We start from the raw sequence: 23,930 nt of genomic DNA, 5'->3' as shown, positions 1-23,930 counted from the left end.
GATGAACATGTAAAAATAGTAATAGTTTCCCATTAGGAGGTGCCAGGCTGTGTATGAAGCACATCACCTGTGTTTCATTTAATCCTCACCACGATCATTTCAGGGGTATTGATAAACCCAGTTTAGAGAGGGGGAAACTGAGGCTTAGCAAACATAAGTCATATTCTGTATAACTTTCTTATTGTTGTTGTAAAAAATTACCAGAAACGTAGTGGCTTACGACAACACGAATTTGTTATCTTACGGTTCTGGAGGTCAGAAGTCTGAAGTGGGTCTCACTGGGCTAAAATCAAGGTGTCAGCAGGGCTACATTCATTCAGGAGCCGTTAGGGGAGAATCTGGTTCCTTGCCTTTTCCAGCTTCTAGAGGTTGCCTGCACTCCTTGGCTCCTGGCCCCTTCCTCCACCTGCAGACCCAGCAATGGTTGGGTAAGTCTTTCTCACATGGCATCCTTCTTGTTCTGACAATCCTGCCTTCTTCCCTATTTAAGGACCTTTGTGATTACATTGGGCCCACCCAGATAATTGAGGGTAATCTCCCAATATTCAGGTCGGCTGATTAACAACCTTAATTCCATCTGGTGTCATAATTCCCGTTAGTCACGTAACAGAATATATTCACAGACTCTGGGAATTAGGATGTGGACATCTTTGAGGGGCCATTCTTCTGCCTGCCCTCCTTGCTCAAGGTTTCATGAGATCCTAGGTGATGGATTAGGAAGTGAATGCATTCTGACTTCCATTCCTGTGCCCTTAGATTGTGCTATGTGTCTGATTACTTGTATATTGAAGACATTTAAAAACTTTTTATAGGTTAAAAAATAAATCAAAGGACATTCCCTTCCTCGTCCCTTTACGCTTATTCAGCCTTCTTCTATGTCATCCATCTGCCCCTACCTAAATCTCCCATTCTAGCAAACCCAGTCTGTCCACTGGTCCAAGCCCAGCACCCACACACTCCAAGCTTGCTTCTACGTCAGGTGGTCCTCATACTGTCTCTTAAACTTGGGAGCGTCACTCTTGGTCATCTGAGAAGCTGATGACAAGATGGGATTCAATGTGCAAGGTATTTATTAGGAGAGATGGCTGTGAGAGAAAATGGGGAGAGAATCTGAGCCTGAGTACGGAAGCCAGGGAAGGAAGCAACCTAGGCTGAGGTGTAGTTGCAAAGAAACAGGCAAGCCAGTCCTGACCACGTAGGAGCCCTGAGCCTCCCAGCTCTGTGCTAATAACCCTGCCAAGCTCGGTCATGGGCTGGGGGCAGCCTGCCAAAGCGTGGTCTTGGCCTCAAAGCAAATAACAGCACCTGGGGCCCTGACCAACTTCTCTCCCTGCAGTTAGAGATGTGTGGGCTGCATTTTCACGGCTGCCATGAGGGGTTTTCATGGTGATTTCCTGCATAAACCTTCACCGGGGGAAAGCTTTCTGGAGTCAAAGACCATGACTGCCTTACCTATTCCCAGCACTCCCAGCTAGAGCATGCTTAAGGACTTTGTGTCTGGCCTAGGGGGGAAGGTGGGCTTTCATCTGCTTTGTCACTTCTACCTCTCCAAGCCTCAGTTTATTTAACTATGAAATGGGTTAATAGCAGTCCCTCCCACATTGGGTTGGTGTGAGGATGAAATGAAACGCTGAGCATCAAGGCCTTCAGTCAGGGCCTGGCATGTGGGAGTGATAATGGTCAGGAAATGGAAGTTGTCTTCACTGGAGCACTCTGACCTGCACACAGTAGGTGCTTAGTAAATGTTAATTGTTGTCATTGGGGCATACATACAGTGGATGCTTGGTAAATGTTACAGTTGTCCTCGGAATGCGCAGACCTATAGGGGGCATGCATTTGGTCATGCGAGCAGTCCTTACGGGAGCAGGCTGACCTGAACACAGTAGGCGCCCAGTAAATATGGTTTGGCTGGTTCTAACCATTGTTTTAATGGAAGTGGTTCCAATTCCTTCTCCTCAGTGGAGAGAGCAGCCCAGGCTAATAGAGACAGAGGAAGGCATGGCAAGATCCAGGAGGTCTCTCCCCGTCCCTCCATGAGCCTCCAGAACCTTCTCCATAAGCACAGTTAAGCACTTTGCAGCTAGCAGGCACTCAATAAAGTCATTCCCACCTCTTAAATAGCCAGTGAGCATCTGTGCTTAGTCCCAGAGCTAGCTCAAAGCAAATTTCTTTTTTTATGTTTTTAGTTTTATTTATTTATTTATTTTTGGCCGTGTGGGGTCTTCGTTGCTGCGCACAGGCTTTCTCTAGTTGCGGCGAGTGGGGGCTATTCTTCATTGCAGTACGCAGGCTTCTCATTGCAGAGCAGGGGCTCTAGGTGCCCGAGCTTCAGTAGTTGTGGCACGTGGGCTTAGTTGCTCCGCGGCATGTGGTATCTTCCCGGACCAGGGATCGAACCCGTGTTCTCTGCACTGGCAGGTGGATTCTTAACCACCGCACCACCAGGGAAGTCCTCAAAGCAAAGTTATTTATTTATTTATTTATTTGTTTGTTTGTTTGTTTGTTTACTCGCGGCTTGTGGGATCTTAGTTCCCCGAACAGGGACTGAACTTGGGCCCTTGGCAGTCAAAGTGCGGAGTCCTAACCACTGGACCACCAGGGAATTCCTTCAAAGCAAATTTTTAAAAGTCTCCTTCTGAGACTTTTCTACGAAGGTGCAACCATCTCATCAGACCAAAGAGTTGTTTTCTTTTTTAACACATGGCTTGTGGGATGGCATCTATCATCTCATGAGCATTTGATGAGAGCTGTTTAATGTAAACAGTGAGAGGAAAGGTGCTCTGATTTTTCCAACTGCCTCTAATTAAGGAGGTGCTGTTGATACTGGATTTGCAGGTGCAACGGTCTATCTTTTCTGAAAGTGATATTTCATTAGAAAGTAAAGCTTTAGTGATCTGAACCTGAAACCAACCAGATGGTTTTTTTTTTAAATTCACTTATTTTCATATAATAATAATGATAATGATAATATCATGTACTAAGTGTGTCAAGCACTATTTTAAGTGCTGGGGGTAAGACCAGTGACTAAGAGAGATAACCCTCATGGAGGGTATATTCCAGTGGGTAGTGGTGTGTTTCAGATGATAAACTCATAATCCCAAATGCTCTGAATGTTAAGAAAGAGAAAAGACAAATTGAATGTGGATGCAGAGATGAGGGCATTTCCCAGTCTTGATGAGTGGGAGAAGGTGGAAGTGATGTTTAAGATGAGTAAAGGTGAGCTCCCCTGGTGGCGCAGTGGTTGAGAGTCTGCCTGCCAATGCAGGGGACATGGGTTCGAGCCCTGGTCTGGGAAGATCCCACATGCCATAGAGCAACTAGGTCCGTGAGCCACAAATACTGAGCCTGCGTGTCTGGAACTTGTGCTCTACACAAGAGAGGCTGCAACAGTGAGAGGCCCGCTCACCGCAATGAAGAGTGGCCACCGCTCGCTGCAACTAGAGGAAGCCCAGGCACAGAAACAAAGACCCAACACAGCCAAAAGAAAGAAAGAAAGAAAGAAAGAAAGAAGAGACTATTAAAAAAAAAAAAAGATGAGTAAAGGTGAACTGGGACAAGAATACAGTGAGGGGTGGGGGGAAGAGGAATGAGGGAAAAGTGTTCCAAGAAGAGGGAACAGCACGTGCAAAGGCCCAGAGGTAGAAAGACAAGTTGGAAATGAAACAAATTCAGTGTTTGGAGAGAAGAATGCAAGGAGGTAGACACAGGGAAGTAGAAGAAGTCTACAGGACTCTTTTAAGAGTCTGGACTTCATCCTGAGGCAATTGGGGGAGGGGCACAGAGGGCTTTAGGGAAGGTAGGGTGAGGTGTGGACCTACCTGATTTGTATCTGAGAAAGATCACATTTTGTAATTTTTTATTTGTTGAATGTCATTTGATGAATGCCTCTCTCCACTGCTAGACTATATACTCCACGAGGGTGGGGACTATTTCTCTTTTGGTTACAAGTTTCTCAAAATGCACTTATAGAACAACTGATGGAAAGAACCAACGATCATATTAGTGTTTCATGTTGAAGGCATTGCTTCTGGTCTGGACTTAAGTAGACAGTTAACTAGCTATGATTCATCCCTCTAAAGTACATATTCTTTGACCGACCTAATCCCTGTCTAATAAAATTTTCCTAAAACTATCCATCAAGTGTACACACACACACACACATATTCATTTCAGTGATATTTGTAAAATGAAAAAACAACAAAATAGCATAAATGTCCCAAATCAGGAAGTTTGTTGAACAAATTGTGGTGCATCTAGAGTAGACTAGGCCATTAAAATAATGAAGATCCATTTTCATATGGATATTCTACAATGGTAGAGTAAATGCAATTTTTTGGGTGAATAAACAGAACAAAGTATTTATAATCATAATTTTAAAAAAATTTATTTTACTTATTTATTTTTGGCTGCGTTGGGTCTTCATTGCTGTGCATGGGCTTTCTCTAGTTGTGGCGAGTGGGGGCTACTCTTCGTTGTGGTGTGCAGGCTTCTTATTGCAGTGGCTTCTCTTGTTGCGGAGCACAGGCTCTAGGCTCACAGGCTTCAGTAGTTGTGGCACGTAGGCTCAGTAGTTGTGGCTCACAGGCTCTAGAGTGCAGGCTCAGTAGTTGTGGTGCATGCGCTTAGTTGCTCCATGGCATGTAGGATCTTCCCGGACCAGAGATTAAACCTGTGTCCCCTGCACTGGCAGGCGGATTCTTAACCACTGCACCACGAGGGAAGTCCCCTATAGTCATAGTTTTAAAATTGGAAAGATATACCCCAAATTGTTGACAATGTTTATGTCCAAGTAGTGGAATAGAAGCTATTTGTATTTACTTCTTTGGATTTTTTAATATGAATTTTCTACAATGAATTGTATTATTTCCTAATAGGAAATAAAAACAACAGACAACTTTTCATTCCCTTGTGGGGAGTTATCAATATCAAAAGCTCTCCTAAGGCCAAATTAGAGAAGGAGTATTAAATAGTGCCCATCATATTTAGAAAAAGAAAGCATTTGGTGGCTACAATGAGAGCAGTTTTGAGGCAGAGCCACTTGTCAACAAAGTAGGAATAGTAACTATGGTTTGTCGACCAAAAAAAAAAAAAAAAAAGCACAAGAGCTGGAAGTTGAGTTTTATTCTGTGTCTTACTGAGGACTACAGCCTGGGAGACAGCCTCTCAAATAGCTCCGAGGAACTGCTTCGAAGAGGAAGAGGGAGAGGCCAGTATATATATGATTTTGGCTAAGGGGTATGTGCAATCAAGCATACATGTTGGTAGAAGACTGATGCTAGTCATTAGGAGCAGATATCTCAGTTCATGATTTTAGTGCTTTTTAAGTATGGAAAGATGCAAGAAGAATCTGGATTCATTTAAAAATTATCCTAGAATATATCTAAGATCTAAGGATTTTGCCTTTTTTTTTCTCAAGGCACACAGTGCCTCATCCTGTTCCTGTCCTGAATGCCTTTCAGGGTGTGTTGTAGGTCAGGGACTGCAGTGGCTGACTTCATCCTTTTAAAACTGGATGGTGAGCAACATTCCTTGTTTTGCAAGTTAAAAAAAAAAATTTCTCAAAAAAAATTTTTTTCCAAGAATCTTGTCTAGAGTAAGTGGGGATAGGGAGATCAAATATATGTGCAAATATATTTACCCGTTGAGAACAACGCTCAAAAGTTCCCCAGGCCCTCTCCTGGCGTTACGGAAACCAGTGAGCATGCGCGAATATACCAGGAGGCGGGGTAATGAGGTTGTTTTAAGAAGTGCAAGAGAAAAGCAAGACCATACCATTTCTGCATTTAGAAAGTAGAGCAAAGAATCATGCAAAAAGTTTTTAAAAATTAAAGGTAGCTCAATTGCAGTTCTTGAAACAACAGTCTTGCAAGCCCAGCCACAGTTCTTGGGAACTCCGCCAGCGGCGGGCAGCACGTTCCCCCTCTGCAAAAAGAAAGGCCAAACCTGCTGCATTGACCCGGGAGCGCTAGAGGACCCGCGCTCCTGGGTTCGGCCAATCAGAGAGCAGAGTGGGGCCCGTCCTCGCCGGTGACTGGAGAAGCGGGGCAGGGCGGGGCGGTGGCTCTGGCGCATGCGCTCCCTGGCCGCAGTGACTGCGTTGCCTCGGTACAGCTTGCAGAGTGCTGGGAGGCTGGGCTGCTACCCTGCGTGAGTCTTCCCGCAGCTTTCCCTGCTGTCCGACCCTCTCGGCTTCGCGATGCCGGTGGACCTCAGCAAGTGGTCCGGGCCTTTGAGCCTGCAGGAAGTGGACGAGAGGCCGCAGCACCCGCTGCAGGTCAAATACGGCGGGGCGGAGGTTGACGAGCTGGGCAAAGTGCTGACACCCACCCAGGTACCCAAGGGCGGCGGGGGTGCAGCTACTGGAGGCTTAGAGTCTCTCAGGTCGGAGGGGCGGGGACCCAGTGGAGGTGGGGAGGGACGTTCCGACCTCCGTGCGCCGGATCAACCGAGGGAAGGGGGTCGCCGTGCCCAAGCCGCAGGCCTTCTGACCGCCTCCTCCCCCCACCCAGCCCCGGGAACCCGGCACGTGGCAGGCGGGGCTCGGCTTTGGAAGAAATTGACCCGTTTTCCCGGGACTTCGAGGCATAGGCCTCGAAACGGCCCAGATCGCTGCGCAGGGGCGGGGAGGGCGGCGTCCCCTGGAGGGAGTGGGGAGTGGCCGCCCACACGTCCCCAGAGCCTCCCCTCGGTGCTCAGGATTTTAGGCCTCAATTTGGGAAGTAAAAGCTCCACCCGAGGGCATATGACGCATTATGTAAGCAGTGAGCAGCGGTGAGCATCAGTGCCCAGAGATTCTTCCCAGTAGCGTGAAGCCGCCCCAAAGGTAAATGCGTTCTGCAGCTGGAAGGCTCGAGGGTAAACGGCCTTGTTTTACCGTTTGGCTTCTGAGCGCCGACGGCTGAGGCCTAACCAGGTCCAGGCTGCTGCAAGTGGGGAAACTAGGTGCCCGACGCCGTGGCGAGTTTTTGGTTCCGAACCTCCAGAGCAACAGTGCGAATAAACAGTGCTCAGATGGTTTATTGGTTTAGACGTTTACAGAGTTTATTGTTTTGGGTGTTTAAAGTGCCCATCTTGCAGCCTCTCTTTCCAGACTCACTGTCCACGTCTGCCCACCTTGGTTTTCTCATTTTCTCTGCTCTTTTAAATATCTGGTTAATTCAGATTTCACTTTAGCAGGCCCCAGGTAACGTCGTCACCAATCTAGAGATCCTGTCATTCCAGGTAATGTAAGGTTGTAGTCAGCACGAGCGTTGAAATCCTGACCCAACGTCTTTCTGTTAATAACATGCTAGGATACTAGCCCCATATTGTTGTTGGGACTAAAATAAATGATTTATATTAAATGTCAGACCCTCGCTCTTTAACAGAGTCGATACACTTGAGCTTTAATTAATAATTTACTGTGCTTGACCTTTAAGGAATCTGAGGTCAAAGAAAGTATTGGTTTCTTCAGCATTTCTGACTTAAACTCCAAATCTGTTCCTTCCTACAGGTTAAGAACCGGCCCACCAGCATTGCATGGGATGGCCTTGATCCAGGTAAACTGTATACCTTGGTCTTGACAGACCCGGATGCTCCCAGCAGGAAGGACCCCAAATACAGGCAAGTTGGGGAAAGATGGGAAACAGCGAGTCATCCACATGTGACCCAGTGCTTCTTGCACTGTGTAAGTCCCTTACTGGACATACTGTGGTGGCAGAAATAGACCCGATTTGGGGTGTTCACGTCCATGCTTAAGCCTGAGTGTGCATTTCCCTCCCTTTCACTCCCTAGAACAAAAGTCTAAAATCTATAGCCGAGAGCTAGATCTGCCCCAGACCTGTTTTTGTACAGCCCCATGAGCTGAGAATGACTTTAACATTTTTAAATGAATGGGGGAAAAAAACTGAAGAACAATAATACTTTGTGACATGTGGAGATTACATGAAATTCAGATTTTGGTATCCCTAAACAAAGTTTTGTTGGAACCCAGCCACGATAATTTATTTATGTCCTGTCTGTGGCTGCTTCCAGGCTACAGCTGCAGAGTTGAGTAGTTGTGATAGAGACAGTGTGTTGCACAAAGCCTAAAACATTTACTGTCTGGCCCTTCACAGAAGAAGTGTGCTGACCCCTGCCCTAGAGAGTCGGAAGGAGGGAGGGAGTGGCCGGGTCCTCTCTGCTGGCATGTGAGGTTTGCTCTGGCCGAGAAGGTGGGGCCAGCTCTCTTGTCTGTCACTGCATCCTGGTGTGGAGCATGTGCGTGCTGCACATTTGCTGGCTGCGCCCACGAGTGCGTAATAACTTCCTGCGGTGCTGATGGTCCTCTGTTCCTCCATGTAGGGAATGGCACCATTTCCTGGTGGTCAACATGAAGGGCAACGACATCAGCAGTGGCACGGTCCTCTCCGATTATGTGGGCTCTGGGCCTCCCAAGGGCACAGGTCAGTAAAGGCTGCTTTTGGAGGGAGATGGGAGGGGAGCCTGGGTGCACATCAGGATTGGCCTAAAGTGCTACAAAATTTTAGTCTGGTTCTTAGAGTTTTATTTTTATTTATGAGAGCCCTTACTCTAGTGGAGATTTTAGGCAACTCGGTTCCCCTCTAAGGCAACTGCCTGTCAGGGGCACTCAGACCTGCTGTAGTGTCAGGTGGCTAGAACCTTGGGTACCAGTTAGATGGATGTTCTTTTAGCGCTGCCTCTCAGCTGTCAGGCCTTTAGCAAGCAGGGAAGTTGGTGAAGAGATACCAAGGAAGCAATGTTGCAGAATGCTGAGAACAACTTCCCAGGGGAGCTACACGTGGATTAAACAGTTAAATCAGCTAAATTCCATATTCAGCCTTTGCCCTGCGGGTTGTTTGAGGTCTCAGAAATGGTCATAGTTTCCAAATTAATTATAAAAAGTTGGCATTTTGTCATTTCGTCTTTCTATAGAAAATCTAGTGTGGTATCTTGAAAAGATTTGGTTACTAAGAACCGTATTGAAGATACACACACATTATGTATTGCCTTAGGTTATGTATTATATGTGTAAAGAGAGAGAGAGAATACTGTATTGAACCTCTCCAAGTTGGGTAAGTGCTGCCTAGGCTAACAGTGGGAGATGCACTGTTATTGCCTGTCATGCATTACAGGTGTTTCCATTTCCTGAAGCAAGGGAAGTGGAGCACGGCAGAACACTTGCTCTTGTGCATGTTGTCCAGCCATGAGTTACTCTGAAGAGGTATAAGAAGGTCCCCGACAAGGGACCTTGTGTTTTATCTTTAGGCCCAGAAGCTTCAGATGGCTCCAGTCCCTCTCAGGCATTCATAAGAGGATGGGAGAGGGACAGCTTTCCCAGGCATCTCTTAAGTTCTCTGGGGCAGTTATAAAACTGCATTAGGCAGTTTAATTATGCAAAATACACCCATGAGAATAAAGCAGTTCTCTCAAGCAGGAGCTGTGTTCTCATTAACAAAAAAAGCTTCAGTAACTCACTTTTTTCTTTTTTGTATTTGTTTAGTCAGGTATAACTTACGTATAATAAGACACACAGATCAGAAGCGTTTAGTCAGTGAACATTGACCAATGCACACATCCGTGTAAGCACCATGGAAAACAAGATGTAGGATATTTTTGTCACCCCAGAAGGTTCTTTAGGCATCTTTTAAGTTAAGTTTCCCCAGAGCTAATTATTTTCTGACTCCTCTCTACGGATTACTCTTGCTGTTGTTGTATTCTTATAAATGGTGTCACGCAGTATGCATTTGTTTCCGGCGCCTGGTCTCTTGGAATCAAGGTAGTAGCTTGTTCCTTTCCATTGCCAAGTGGTATTCCATTGTGCAAATATACCACAGTTTGTGTAGCCATTCCCTGGACATTTGGGTTGTGTTTCCAGTGTTTGGATATTATGAATAAAGCTGCTGTTTACACTCTTGTCCTTTTATGGGCATGTTTCCATTTCCCTTGGGTAAATACTTAGGAGTAGAATTGTTGGGTCATAGAAATCCAAAATGGTTGAAAATTTCTACACTCTAATCAGCAGTATAGGAAAGTTTCAGTGGCTCCATATAAGTTCCATGCCATATGCAGATCCATACCAAGACTCATCCATGTGGTAGCATGGGGCAGGATTTCCCTCTTTTTTCAAGGCTGAATAATATTCCATCATACGTATATACTATATTTTGTTTATCCATTCATTCATCAATGGACATCTGGGGTGCTTTCTCCTCTGGGCTATTGTGAATAAAGCTGCACTGAACTTAGGTCCCTCTCATAAATGGGGTGGTCTGGGTCCCTCCGAGTTGGTGCATTCTCTGAAAATGGGTGACGTCTCCCTCTCACATGCCTAGCTGTGTGTACATCTTCCCTCCCGCCTCTCCCTCCAGGCCTTCACCGCTACATCTGGCTGGTTTACGAGCAGGACAAGCCACTGAAGTGTGATGAGCCCATTCTCAGCAACCGATCTGGAGACCACCGTGGCAAATTCAAGGTGGCGAATTTCCGCAAAAAGTACGAGCTCGGGACTCCGGTGGCCGGCACGTGTTACCAGGCCGAATGGGATGACTATGTGCCCAAGCTCTACGAGCAGCTGTCTGGGAAGTAGAGGAAAGCCAGGAGATGGACACGGTCCCAGAGTCCCCAAGCAGTGTTTCAGTTTAGTGATGCATGTAGATTTCTCCCCTTCCCCCTGCCTGAGCCCTGAACGGTCAGATTTAGGTTTAGGGTGACTTCCTTCTGCCTGTCCTCTGTAATTGTAGGGGGTTTACGTTTTGATCACATTTGAATTCTGTTTTGGTGGGGGATATTTTGGTACTAGGATGGGGTCATCAAAATGTTAATATAAGAATAACAACCCAGACGTTAAAGAAGAAAAAAATTCTGGTAAAAAGACCAGGTCTGCAGTATTAGAACAGAGCATCAGACAATCTTTAAGGGAGGTTGAAAAAAAGAAAAGGTTGATTGCCTCTGCCTTTGTGAGCCCAAGCCCAGGATAGTCTGTGATGGCATCTTCTGGCATGTGTTTTCATGGCCCTGTCTCTCACAAAGACAACCAGGGGCCGGCACGTCTGCTAGCCCCCCATGTGATACATCTCAGGCTGGTTATTGGGTGTCAGTGTCCTGCTCTGGCTCCTTTAAAGAGCAATACTGAAAAAAGCAATAGGGAGAGAGTTGCTGTTAAAGCTTGGCCATCTAGATGAGCTGCAGGGCTGAGTGAGAGGTCATCAGAAATCCGAAAGTCTGAGCCTGTTAAATTGATCACTCTTGAGTGTAAGAAAAGCCGGTCTGGATTTGCTGAATGTTGTGTTAATTCTGCTCTTTGCTTATAGTTGAATAAAAATAAAAACATTGTGTAGTTGAATCCGGCCTCCAGATATTTTGTCCTTTTGGGTGTGGGATTTCATAAATGTGGGATGTCAAGAGACAACCTCTGAGGGTGAGTAGCCCCCTTCCCTGATCAGCAGTGACAATTGGGACTTGATTCAGGAACCATACAGAGGGCTCGTCCTTGTACATGTACATGTGCCATTAAACTACAGCAGGAGCAACCATTAAAACTGGAGATTAAAAAAAAAAAAAAATCACAAGACTTCTTGCCTGAAAATCACCTTTGCTTTTTTTTTTTTTTTTGCTGTACGCGGGCCTCTCACTGTTGTGGCCTTTCCCGTTGCGGAGCACAGGCTCCAGACGCGCAGGCTCAGCGGCCATAGCTCACGGGCCCAGCTGCTCCGTGGCATGTGGGATCTTCCCGGACCGGGGTACGAACCCGTGTCCCCTGCATCAGCAGGCGGACTCTCAACCACTGCGCCACCAGGGAATCCCACCTTTGCTTTTTGTAAGTGGTCTTTTCCACCTGAGAGTGAAGCTGGTTGGAAACCTTCGCCCTTGGTAGTTCTGTATAGAAACCATAACAATGACTAAGAAATAGCCCACACGTCTCATTGTTCTGATTGTGATCCATATAGAATCAGTACCAAAAAAGGGAGAGGAAGGGGAGCCAGGGGGAGATTACTTTGATACCATTTGATGTAACGAAAGGAAAGGCATTTGAAGGTCTGTTTCACTGACCTAGTCTGTGATGGAGAGGCATCCTGGTCAGGCCTGGCAGGTGTAAGCAGGGCTGGGCCTTTCCCCACCTTTTGCTGCAGTTACTTTCTTCTCTGAAAAAACTGTTGGAAACGTTGCCTCGTATAATCTCTGGGGGTGAGTAAGGTAGAGAATAATTTTTTTTAACTTTGGGGTTTTAAAATTCAATTTTAAAATAATATTTTGTAAAACAGAAGTTATAAAGAGAACAACTACCCTGTCGACCTTAAAAATAAATGGGAGAAGTAAGACATGCACACGGTTAAGACAAGGCAAACGGTACAGGAAGAAAATGTCTTCTACCCTCCAGCCTCCTCCATGGCAGTTGGTGGTTTCTTTTTTTTTTTTTTTTGCGGTATGCGGGCCTCTCCCTTTGCGGAGCACAGGCTCCGGACGCACAGGCTCAGCGGCCATGGCTCACGGGCCTAGCCGCTCTGCGGCATGTGGGATCTTCCCAGACCGGGGCATGAACCCGTGTCCCCTACATCGGCAGGCGAACTCTCAACCACTGCGCCACCAGGGAAGCCCGGTGGTTTCTTGTGTTTTCTTTCAGAAGCAAATATAAAGATTCGTATCCGCATATGTCTGCATATTTATCCGTTAAAAATTATAGTCTTGCTGTGCATACTGGTATACATTGTTCTGCACTGTTTCCCCCCAACTAATGTACCTTCATGTCATATATCTTCAGATTACAGGTCACCACAGTTCATGTTATTTTGAACAAATAATCTATAGATGTTCCATAATTAACTAGTCCCCTGCTGTGGTTAGATTATTTCTGGTTATTTGCTATTATAAAGAGTGCTTCAGCAAACAATTTTCTATATGTATAAAACTCTTTTGCGAGTAATTTAGTGGGGTAGATTCCTAGCATTGACATTAGGTCAAAGGGTATATACATTTTCAGTTATGATACTGACAAATCACCCTCCAAAAAGATCACACTGATTTTATTCATGTCAATGGTATATGTAAGCACCTGCTTTTCCATCCTCTTACCAGTCTTCTCAAACTTTAAACATTTGGACAAGTTGATATTTATGTATATTTAAAAGAATTTATTCTTTTTCTCTAAACTTCTATTTTCCTTGAGACTTTTTATCTGCTAACCACAGTATTTTTTTAGTCACAGAGTCTAAAGATTAATGAGGAATTTTAGTAATCTGTTAGTTTCCTTGTTTAAAACAGGTACAGAAGTTCAGCCACCCAACCAAAAAGGTGAAGTGTATACACAGGACGTTCACATAAAAGTAATACATATGAAAAGATACATTAATAACCTTAGAAGCAAGGGGATACCCTGTTTCACCTAGTAAATTGGAAGGAGACCAGAACTTGCCCAAGGACTCCCAGCTAGGAAGTGGATGATTCTGGTTCTGAATGTAGCTCTGGCCTCAGAGCCCAGCTCATAACCACCACACCCACTTGCACACAAATTCCCTTTGAGGCTCAGCCTCCTCATGTGAAAAAATGGGTGAGGGGGAATCATTAATCTGCCTTATTTACCTCGCAGGGTTGTTGGAGAACCACAAAATGATCTTTTGTTGAGATTAAGTGAATTAATACACATAAATGATTAACTTGACCTGATTGACATACAGGAACCATGTCTACAAATGGCCCTGCCTTCCTCAAGGCTATATGCTTACCAAAAGTGTAGGGTTTAGAATGATGAGACACAGGAGGCTGTTCTGTATCACGGTGCAACTTTAGCAGCCCTGCCAGAGCCCAGCATTTCTAACAAGTCTGGACCCTTGGGAACTGCTCATCATTCTGACTTGATGGCAGAAAATATATCAAACATGGCAATTACTCAGGAGGCCCTGAATTAATCCCTGATTAACACAGACGCTAAGACCAGATCTCAGAAACACAGGATTGGTATCTCTTTAATATTTAAATGTGATGGTACTGGCCTAAATCCTCATCTGGGTCAGGGAGCAAAGGGCCTCTGTTCTTAAACTGGTGCAAAGTTAAACAGCCCCAGTGTCCACTTAAAACCTTTCAGCAGTTTGCAGCTGCTCTGGGAGGGAGATCAGATCCTTAAATGGCCTATAAGGCTCCATATGACCTGACCTCCATTTTCCTCTCTAGCTTCTTGCGGTTGTCTTCTCGTTAAACTCCAAACTTGCTGGCTGCCTCTCAGTCCCTTGACAAGGCGGACTGCTTCCAGATTTGGTCCTTTACAAGTGGTGCCTGGAAGCTTCTTCCACTTTCTTTGACAATATCCCATTCGCCCTTTAGGTATCCCTTAACTGACCTTCAGGGAATCCTTCCCTGATTACATAAGATTCTCCTGCACCACTCTGTTGAAACATTAAAACTGTAATTTTAAAATATGTATATGTGTATAATTTTTAATTTGATGTTTATCTCCTCTATTAGCCTGGACCCTTTATAAAGGCAAGGACAACCAGTGTCCTGCTCAATATCTCCAGCACCGGACGTATGTCCAGCATATAACAAAGTCTCAGTGACCATCAGTTGAATGAATAATCGTAAAGGGGCTGTCAAGTTTAGGGAGCATGGACTTCTTTATATCCATTTACCAGGCCATAAAAGTTCCTTCTCCCCTTTCCCAAATGTATACTTCTACAAAAATTCACATACAACTGAGTTTTTTTGTTTTGTTTTCTATTTTTTGGCTGAACTCCACGGCATGCGGGATCCTAGTTCCCTGACAAGGGATCGAACCCACACCCCCTGCATTGGGAGCGTGGAGTCCTAACCACTGGACCGCCAGGGAAATTCCCACATACAACTGAGTTTTAACAGAGCTCTCTAAAGCTCATTCATCAATTCCCTAATTCTGATGACCATAAACATCAGAAAGCTAACCTCCTTCTTAGTCTGGTGTCCCTTCCACTCAGGAATTTATATCTTAGATCTTTTATTTCTTACCCTACCCTTATCTCCGATCCCTGGTCTAATTGTACCTTTTCCTTGAAGAAACTCAAATGGACTAAAAAATTTATAATCGTCTTAAGATCACATTTCTGAAAGTACTGTTAGGGCCATCTCTGGGATTCTACCTTGATAAGCTCCCTGCTTAACCTGTGAACAAGTAGAATATTTATTTTTTCAACTTTATTGGAATATAATCAAAGTACATTGTGTTGCACATATTTAAGCATATAATTTGATGTTTTACATATGTATATACCAAGAAACCATCACCCAAATCAAGATTAAACAATTCCATACCTCCAAAAGCTTCCTTACATCTCTGTATTTCATCCCTCCTTCTCACCCTATCACAAGTTAACTACTGATCTGTCACTATAGTTTGCATTTTCTAGAATTTTACAGAAGTGGAATCATATAGCACATATTCCTTTTTTTTTTTTTCTTGCTTGGCTTTTGAGATTCATCCGTGTTGTTGCATGTAGCAACAGTTCATTTTTATTGCTGAGTATTATCCATTGTATGGCTGTAACAATTTATCCATTCAACTGGTGATGGACATTTGAGGGTTTTCTAGTTATTTTTGCTATGACAAAGCTGCTATGAATACATGTATAGGTTTCTATGTCAACCTAGAAATTTTCATTTCTTGTGTAGAAACCTAGAAGTGGGATTGCTGGATTGTATGTTTAGTGAGTTTAACTTTCTAAGAAACTGCCAAACTGTCTTCAAAAGTAGGTGGACCATTTTACTTTATGAGTTTCATTTGCTCCACATACTCAACAAAACTTGTATTTTTTTTTTTAACATTTTAATGGATGTATAGTGTTATCTCATTGTGGTTTTAGTTTGCATTTCCCTGATGACTTTTGATGTTGAGCATCTTTCCATTGTGTTTATTGGTCATTTCTATGTCATCTTTTGGAAAGTGTTCATATCTTTTGCTCACTTTCTTTTTTTTTTTTTTTTTTTTTTTTTTTGCGGTAGGCGGGCCTCTCACTGTTGTGGCCTCTCCCCTTGCAGAGCACAGGCTCCGGATGCGCAGGCTCAGCAGCCATGGCTCACGGGCCTAGCCGCTCTGCGGCATGTGGGATCTTCCCAGACCGGGGCACGAACCCGTGTCCCCTGCATCGGCAGGCGGACTCTCAACCACTGCGCCACCAGGGAAGCCCTTTTGCTCACTTTCTTATTGCTTTTGTTTTCATACGAATGAGCTGTAAGAGTCTTATATATACCCTGATACAAATCTTTGTCTGATAAATGTGTTGTGGATATACTCCTGGTCAGCTTGTGGCTTGCCTTTTTGACTTAATGGTGTCTTTTGAAGAGCAAACATTTTTTATTTTGATAAAAGTAAAAAAAAAAAATCTTTCATGGTTCCTACTTTTTCTAAGAAACTTTTGCCTAGTCCAAGCTCACAAAGATTTTCTCATTTTCTTCTAGAAGTTTTATAATTTTAGATTCTTTACTTGAGTCTATCATCCATTTTGAATTAATTTTTGTGGACAGTGAGATAAGGGTCAGTGTTCAATGTTCCCCACATGGATGTCCAGTTGATCCAGTACCATTTGTTGAAAATATTTTCCTCTCTTCATTGAATTGTCTTAGCACATTTATTAAAAACAAAAACAAAAACAAAAGCACTTGGCCAAATGTATTCATCTATTTCTGAACTGTCTGTTTTGTCCCGTTCTATGTCTAACTTTTTGCCAATACCAAAGTGCCCTGATTACTGTAGCTTTATAGCAGGTCTTGAAATCAAGCAGACTAAGTCCTTAAATTTTGTTCACCTTTTTAAAATTTGCTGTGGTTATTCTATGTTGTTTGTATTAACATATACATTTTAGGATCAGTTTGTCAATCTCTACAAGAAATCTTGCTGGAATTTTTATTGGGATTGCATTGAATCTATAGATCAATTAGGGGAGAATAGACATCTTAACAATATTAAGTCTTCCTACCCATGTACATAGTATATATTTTAAAAATGTATTTAGGTTCTTTTAAATTTCTTTCAGCAACTTCTTGTGGTTTTTGCTTTTTTCTGGTGTAGAGATCTTAGAACTCTTTTAGATTTCTTTCTAGGTACTTTCTGGCATGTAAATGTAACAACTGTGAATGCAGTTTTTTAAACTTCATTTTCCCACTGAGTGCTGCTAGTATAAAATAATAGTTGATTTTGTATATTAACCTTGGATCCTATGAACTTGCTAAATTCATTTATTAGCTCTAGTAGTTTTGTAGATTCTTTGTAAACAGATATATCATCTGCAAACAGGGACAATTTTACTTCTTTTCTAATCTTTTATTTCCTTTTCTTGCCTTATTTAATGGGTAGGCCCTCCAGAATAATGATAAATACAAGTGGTGAAAGTGGGTATTTTTGCCTTGATTTTGATCTCAGGTGGAAACATTTCAGTCTTTCACTATTAAGTACGAAATTAGCTATAGGTTTTTGTAGATGCCCTTTATCAGTTTGAGGATATCTCCTACTATTCCTAGTTTGCTGAGAGGTATGTTTGTTTGTATGTTTTAAATATGAGTGGATGTTGAATTTTTGTCAAATGCTTTTTCTGCATCTATTGAAAGGATTATATGGGCTTCCCACTTATTCTTTTAATATGTTGACTACATTTTCAAACGTCAAACCAACTTTGTACTTTTGAGATAAGCCTTACTTGTTCATTGTGTACTACTGATCTTTTAAAACATTGCTAGATTTGATTTACCAAATTGTGTTAAGCATTTTGTGTCCATACTCACGAGGGTTAGTCATCTATAATTTTCTTTTTTTGTAAAGTCTTCATCAGGTTTTGATATTACACATATACATGAAACAAGTTGGGTAGTGATCCTCCCTTCTTTATGTTTTGCAAAGGTTTGTGTTATTTCTTCCTTGAATGTTGCTAGACTTTAACAGTGAAACTGTCTGGAATTGGAGTTTTTTGTTTGGGAAATTTTTTATATGACAAATTCAAAAATTTTAAATAGATATAGGGCTATGCAGTTTCTCTCCTTGTGTCAATTTTGGTTAAATTGTATTTTTCAAGAAGTACATCTATTTCATCTAGGTTGTCAAATTCGTTGCCATAAAGCTACTCATAATTTTTTCTCATTATCCTTTTATTGTCTGTAGGATCTGTGGTGATAACCCCCCTTTCACTCTTGATGCTGGCGATTTGTTTTTTCCTTGATAAGTCTAGTAAGAAATTTGTCAATTTTTTTTTTTTTTTTTTGCGGTATGTGGGCCTCTCACTGCTGTAGCCTCTCCTGCCACAAAGCACAGGCTCCGGATGCGCAGGCCCAGCGGCCATGGTCCACGGGCCCAGCCGCTCCGCGGCATGTGGGATCTTCCCGGACCGGAGCACAAACCCGCGTCCCCTGCATCGGCAGGCGGACTCCCAACCACTGCGCCACCAGGGAAGCCCAGAAATTTGTCAAATTTGTTGCTCTTTTCAAAGAATAAGCTTTTGGCTTGGGTAGTTTCTCTATCTTCTATTTAGTTGATTTATGCTCTTTAGTATTTCTTTCTTTTTTCTTTTTATAAGGGTGGACTGAAGTGGTAGTAGAGTAGAGGAGAAGGGATGGTGTTTTTTTATTTTTTTAATTTTTATTTATTTATTTATTTATTTATTTATTTATTTATATTTTTGGCTGTGTTGGGTCTTCGTTTCTGTGCGAGGGCTTTCTCTAGTTGCAGCAAGTGGGGGCCACTCTTCATCACGGTGCGCGGGCCTCTCACTATCGCGGCCTCTCTTGTTGTGGAGCACAGGCTCCAGACGCGCAGGCTCAGTAGTTGTGGCTCACGGGCCCAGTTGCTCCACAGCACGTGGGATCTTCCCAGACCAGGGATCAAACCCGTGTCCCTGCATTGGCAGGCAGATTCTCAACCACTGTGCCACCAGGGAAGCCCAGTATTTCTTTCTTTATACATACTTCGGGTTTGCCTTGCTTAACTTTTTCTAGTTTCTTAAAGTGGAACTTTAGCTTGTTGATTTCTAATATAAGCATTTAAAGCTTAAGTTTCCAAGGATTGCTTTATCTGCATCTCACAATTTGATATATTTGTCATTCAGTTCAAAATATTTTCTATTTTCATATGTGATTTCATTTTGGCCTATGGCTTATTTTGAAGTGTGTTAATTTCTAGATATTTTATTCCTAGATATTTTGTTGTAATTAATTTTTAAAAAATTCTTTTCGGTCAGAGAGTATTTTATATGGCCCAGCATATGGTCTAACTTGGTGAATATAATGTATATTTGAAAAGAATGTGTATTCTGGCTTGTGGATATAATGTTTTATAAATGTCAGTTAAAACAAGGTGGTTGATAGTGTTGTTCAGATCTGTGTCTTTTCTTATTTTTGTGTCTGTAGTATCAATTGCTGAGAGAGGGGAGTTAACATTCTCCTACTATAATTTTGTTGTCTATTTCTCTATTTAATATTATGTTTTCTTGATAAATTATTCCTTTTCTCATTATTAGTGTCTTTTATCTTAGATAATACTCTTTGTCTTGAAGTCCATTTTAGCTGATATTCAAATAGCACTTCACGGACTTCCCTGGTGGTCCAGTGGTAAAGAAACCACCTTCCAATGCAGGGGACCCGGGTTCAATCCCTGGTTGGGGAACTAAGATCCCACATGCCGATGGGCAACATAGCCCGCATGCCACAACTACTGAGCTTGCGCGCCTCAATGAGAGAGCCCATGTGCCACAAAACAGAGCCCATGTGCTCTGGAGCCTGCGCACCACAACTACAGAGCCCATGCGCCCTGGAGCCCGTGCGCCACAACTAGAGAGAAGCCCGCACACAATGAAGACCCGACATAGCCAAATAAATAAATAAATAAATAAAATAGCACTCCAGTGTTCTTATGCTTTACTATTCGCATGGCACTTTTTCCATCCATTTACAGTCAGCCCTCCATTTCTGTGGGTTCTGCATATGCAGATTCAACCAACTGCAGGTTGAAAATACTTTAAAAAAATTCCATAAAGTTACAAAAAGCAAAACTTGAATTGCCATGTGCTGATAACTGTTTACATAGCATTTACATTGTATTAGGTATTAGAAGTGATCTAGAAATGATTCAAAGTATATGGATAGGGACAAAGTGAGAGAGTAGCACTGACATATATACACGACCAAATGTAAGACAGATAGCTAGTGGGAAGCAGCCGCATAGCACAGGGAGATCAGCCCGGTGCTTTGTGACCACCTAGAGGGGTGGGATAGGGAGGGTGGGAGGGAGGGAGATGCAAGAGGGAGGGGATATGGGGATATATGTATATATGTGGCCGATTCACTTTGTTGTGCAGCGGAGACTGGCACGGCATTGTGGGGCAATTATACTCCAATAAAGATGTTAAAAAAAAAGTATATGGGTAGATGTGTGGTTGTATGCCAATACTACACTATTTTATGTAAGGGACTTGAGCATTCATGGGTTTCGGTATCTACAGGGGTCCTGGAACCAATGCCTTGTAGATACCGAGGGATGACTGTACTTTCAACTTATGTGTCTTTATATTTAGTCTGTCTCTCATAGGCAGTGTATAGTCCTTTTTTATCCACTCTGTAAATATTTAATGTAATTATTGATATGGTGGGATTTAGGTCTACCATTTTGTTTTCTGCTTGTCCCTCTTTTTCTTTGTATCTCTGTTCTCCCTTTACTGCCTTCTTTTGGATTATTTGAATATTTTAATTCATGACCTAGATTTTTGGCTATTACTTCTTTGCATTTTCTTTTTGGTAAGTTGTTCTAGGAGTTAAAAATATACACAACTAATTTTTCATGGTCTGCTTAAAATAAGAATTATATCACTTCATGTAAAATGCAGAAGCATGGTAACCATATGGGTCCTTTAATCCCCAACCTTTAAGTTATAATTGTCGTATGGATTGTATTTACATACAGTGAAACCTTCCCCAGACAATGTTATATTTATTGCTTTCAACAAAGTATATATATATATATATATATATATATATATATATATATATATATATATATATGTATGTATATATTTCAATGTATTTTAAAGACTATAAGAGGGAAAACTTTTTTATATTTATCTAGATATTTACCATTTGTTGCTCTTCCTTCATTCCCAGAGATCCAAGTTTCCTTCAAGTATCATTTCCCTTCAGTATGAGGAACTTCCTTTAGCATTTCTTGTACATTAGGTCTGGTGGCAATGAATTCTCTTAATTTTTCTTCATCTGAGAACGGTTTTATTTTGCCTTCATTCCTCTGTCTAGGTTGCTTCTCCACAATCCACCTGCTTTTATTTCTCAGTATCCTCAGATAGTTGCTCTTGCATTTTTGTCTACTTTTTAGTTGTAATCAGCAGGAAAAGCACACAGCTATGCCAAACTAGAACAACAGAACATTTTTTTGTTTTATCATTTCTATGGCAAAATTTATTTTAAAAAATTAAAATCAGAGAGGTATATCGAATTCTTATGTGGGCACGTTTCCAGTTGCCCAGGAATACTTTTTTCAATATTTAATCAAATATTTACAGTCAGTGGTAAATTCAGTAAGTAAATTTTTGCTGTTAACTAGACATCACTGGTAAATATTCTCTGATATTCCCTATGACTGTAATTGTTTCAGTTCCTTTAAACTCCTGGTCGCACCCAGCATTTGCATTGTAATGGCTTGTCTTTGCCCACTGTTGATTAAATTAGTCCACTGCTTATTTACTTCTTTCAGTGGAGATTTAAACCATGAGTTTAAGCAGAGTAGTGACCCTATCCGTCTTACTTACTACTACATCCCCAGACACAGTAGATGCTCAATAAATATTTCCTGAATGAATGAGCTGAATGTATGCTGTTCCTCGCACTTCTGACCCCCCTTCCTCTTTCCTTTTTCCTTTATCTATAGCACTTATTACCAAGTAAGATCATTTAAAATTATAATTATTATGTGTTACCATTTTCCTCCTACCTCTAATGTAAGCTCCATTAGGGTGAGGGTCTTTACCTGTTTGAGATACACTGACAAAGCTTAAGCATCTGGCATTGTACCTGACATATAAGGTGCGCAGTAAATATTCATTGAATGAATAGTTGCAAATCAAAGGTAAGCAGCCATTATAATATTTATGACAAACCTATAACAATTCTTTTAACTCAGGGGAGTTTTGTATATGCTGGAATAATACCAGACAATGGCTCTCTGCTCCCATCCCAGTACTTCTTTTTTTTTTTTTGCAGTACGCGGGCCTCTCACCGTTGTGGCCTCTCCTGCTGCGGAGCACAGGCTCCGGATGCCCAGGCCCAGCGGCCATGGCTCACGGGCCCAGCCGCTCCGCGGCATGTGGGATCCTCCCAGACCGGGGCACGAACCCGTGTCCCCTGCATCGGCAGGCGGACTCTCAACCACTGCGCCACCAGGGAAGCCCCCCAGTACTTCTTTTATACCTGTTCTCTTGCTACTATTCTGGTCCCTGTCTATTCTCACTGCCTCAGGTACTAAAAGGAGTTGGAAGACTTAGTCTGTACCAGGTGTCAGGAGCACAGACCCACATTCCTTCTGATAACTCTACCTTGGACACATCACTGACAGACTTGTGGAGAGGGAACTTTTATAAAGATCAGCACCTATAATCTCACAAACATAAGGACTTTACACAAGCTAGCTAGACAGTTTTCACTACAGACAGAAGTGGATGAAATAAACAAGAAGTTTTTCTTACTGATTTAATGTCCTTTTGAGTGGCAGTGTGACTATTCTTAGGTGTGTGGGTTCAGAAATTGGACAGCTCTCGATTCAGACTCCACTCCCTGCATTTACCCTGATCTGAGCTTATTTCCTCATCTACAAAATGCTTAGTGTAGACTTCTATCACATGGTAAGCATAATGCAATAAAGGTTACCTATTTTTCGTGGATAATTATGAGTCCTTTCCAATATTACTTTCCGATGTACCTAATATGGGAACTTTAATGACCTAAGCGGCTCAGGAAACTGGGTGTTAATTATTAAAGCCTTTACGGTTGGGGTTAGCCCATGTTGATAATCATTTTGTGAGTTCTGGAGTATACCTCTCTGGGTTAGTCTGTCACAGTGAACATGACTCATCACACTTGTCTGTGATGACTGAATATCCTGTAGAATTCAACTGTGGTCTTCAAGTCATGCTAGAGATTAATTTTCAATGACTAGGACTCAGAACCCTAAGAGAATGAGATCTTACTGAGATTGTCTTGACCCCAAAACCGTTTCCTAGAAGTTACAGATTTTACTACCTCATTGTCATGTATATAAAGTTATTCTAGTAAAAGGTGACTAGAGGGGTGGGGGAATCTACTATTACAGTACGATCATTTCAAATATTTGGTTATAATGTCTACTTCATAGCCTGCTTTTCTTTAAGGTGCCTCACTTCTCTCAGCAATACATGGTCCTAGGACTGGCGCATTGTGGTTGCACGTGTGTGCACGTGTGTGTGTGCACGTGCATGTGCACACATGTGCTTTCTTCTATTCTCAAGGGTAAAAAGGTGCAGTTGACCCCTTCAGACAGTGCACCCCCATCTTCAGCCCTGTAGAAGAACTTGGAAGACATGGCTTTACCTGAAAATCTTGAATGGTTCTTCTTGAGGGGCCATGGAGAACAGCTTCTGGAGGGCAGCTCTCCCTCTGCTTTAGGAGCTGATGAACCTAGAAGGGAAACTTCCTGCTACAATAACACAGCAAGGCAATGTGATGAACACTTTTATTTACAAATATAATTAAAAGCTCTGACAGTTATCATGCTCTTCCTTGGAACCTGAAAAATGTTTTGTTTTTTAAAGTGCATGCAAAAGAAGTAAAGCCTTTTTTTTTTCATCATTTTTTATTGTAAGAAAATACACAGTTTGAAAGTGTGAATAATGCAATATTTATGACCAAGATATGGGACTTAGGGAGGGGCAGGGAAATAAAGAAAAAAGATCAAGATGATCTGATTGAGA

At 42.5% G+C, this 23,930-nt stretch overlaps 1 protein-coding gene across 1 annotated transcript; it reads left to right on the top strand.

Annotated features, from left to right (window-relative positions):
• Positions 1-6,078: 6,078 nt before the first annotated feature.
• On the top strand, positions 6,079-11,323 carry PEBP1 (phosphatidylethanolamine binding protein 1). The gene is made up of 4 exons (XM_081252806.1): positions 6,079-6,331; positions 7,493-7,602; positions 8,323-8,423; positions 10,350-11,323. Exons 1-4 carry the CDS (start codon positions 6,197-6,199, stop codon positions 10,565-10,567), a joined length of 564 nt encoding a protein of 187 aa, XP_081108932.1. The 5' UTR covers positions 6,079-6,196; the 3' UTR covers positions 10,568-11,323.
• Positions 11,324-23,930: the final 12,607 nt, after the last annotated feature.

This window comes from Mesoplodon bidens (assembly GCF_964165515.1).
Source record: "Mesoplodon bidens genome assembly, chromosome: 13".
Classification (NCBI taxonomy): Eukaryota; Metazoa; Chordata; class Mammalia; order Artiodactyla; family Ziphiidae; genus Mesoplodon; species Mesoplodon bidens.
This window is presented reverse-complemented; position numbering and strand designations above follow the sequence as displayed.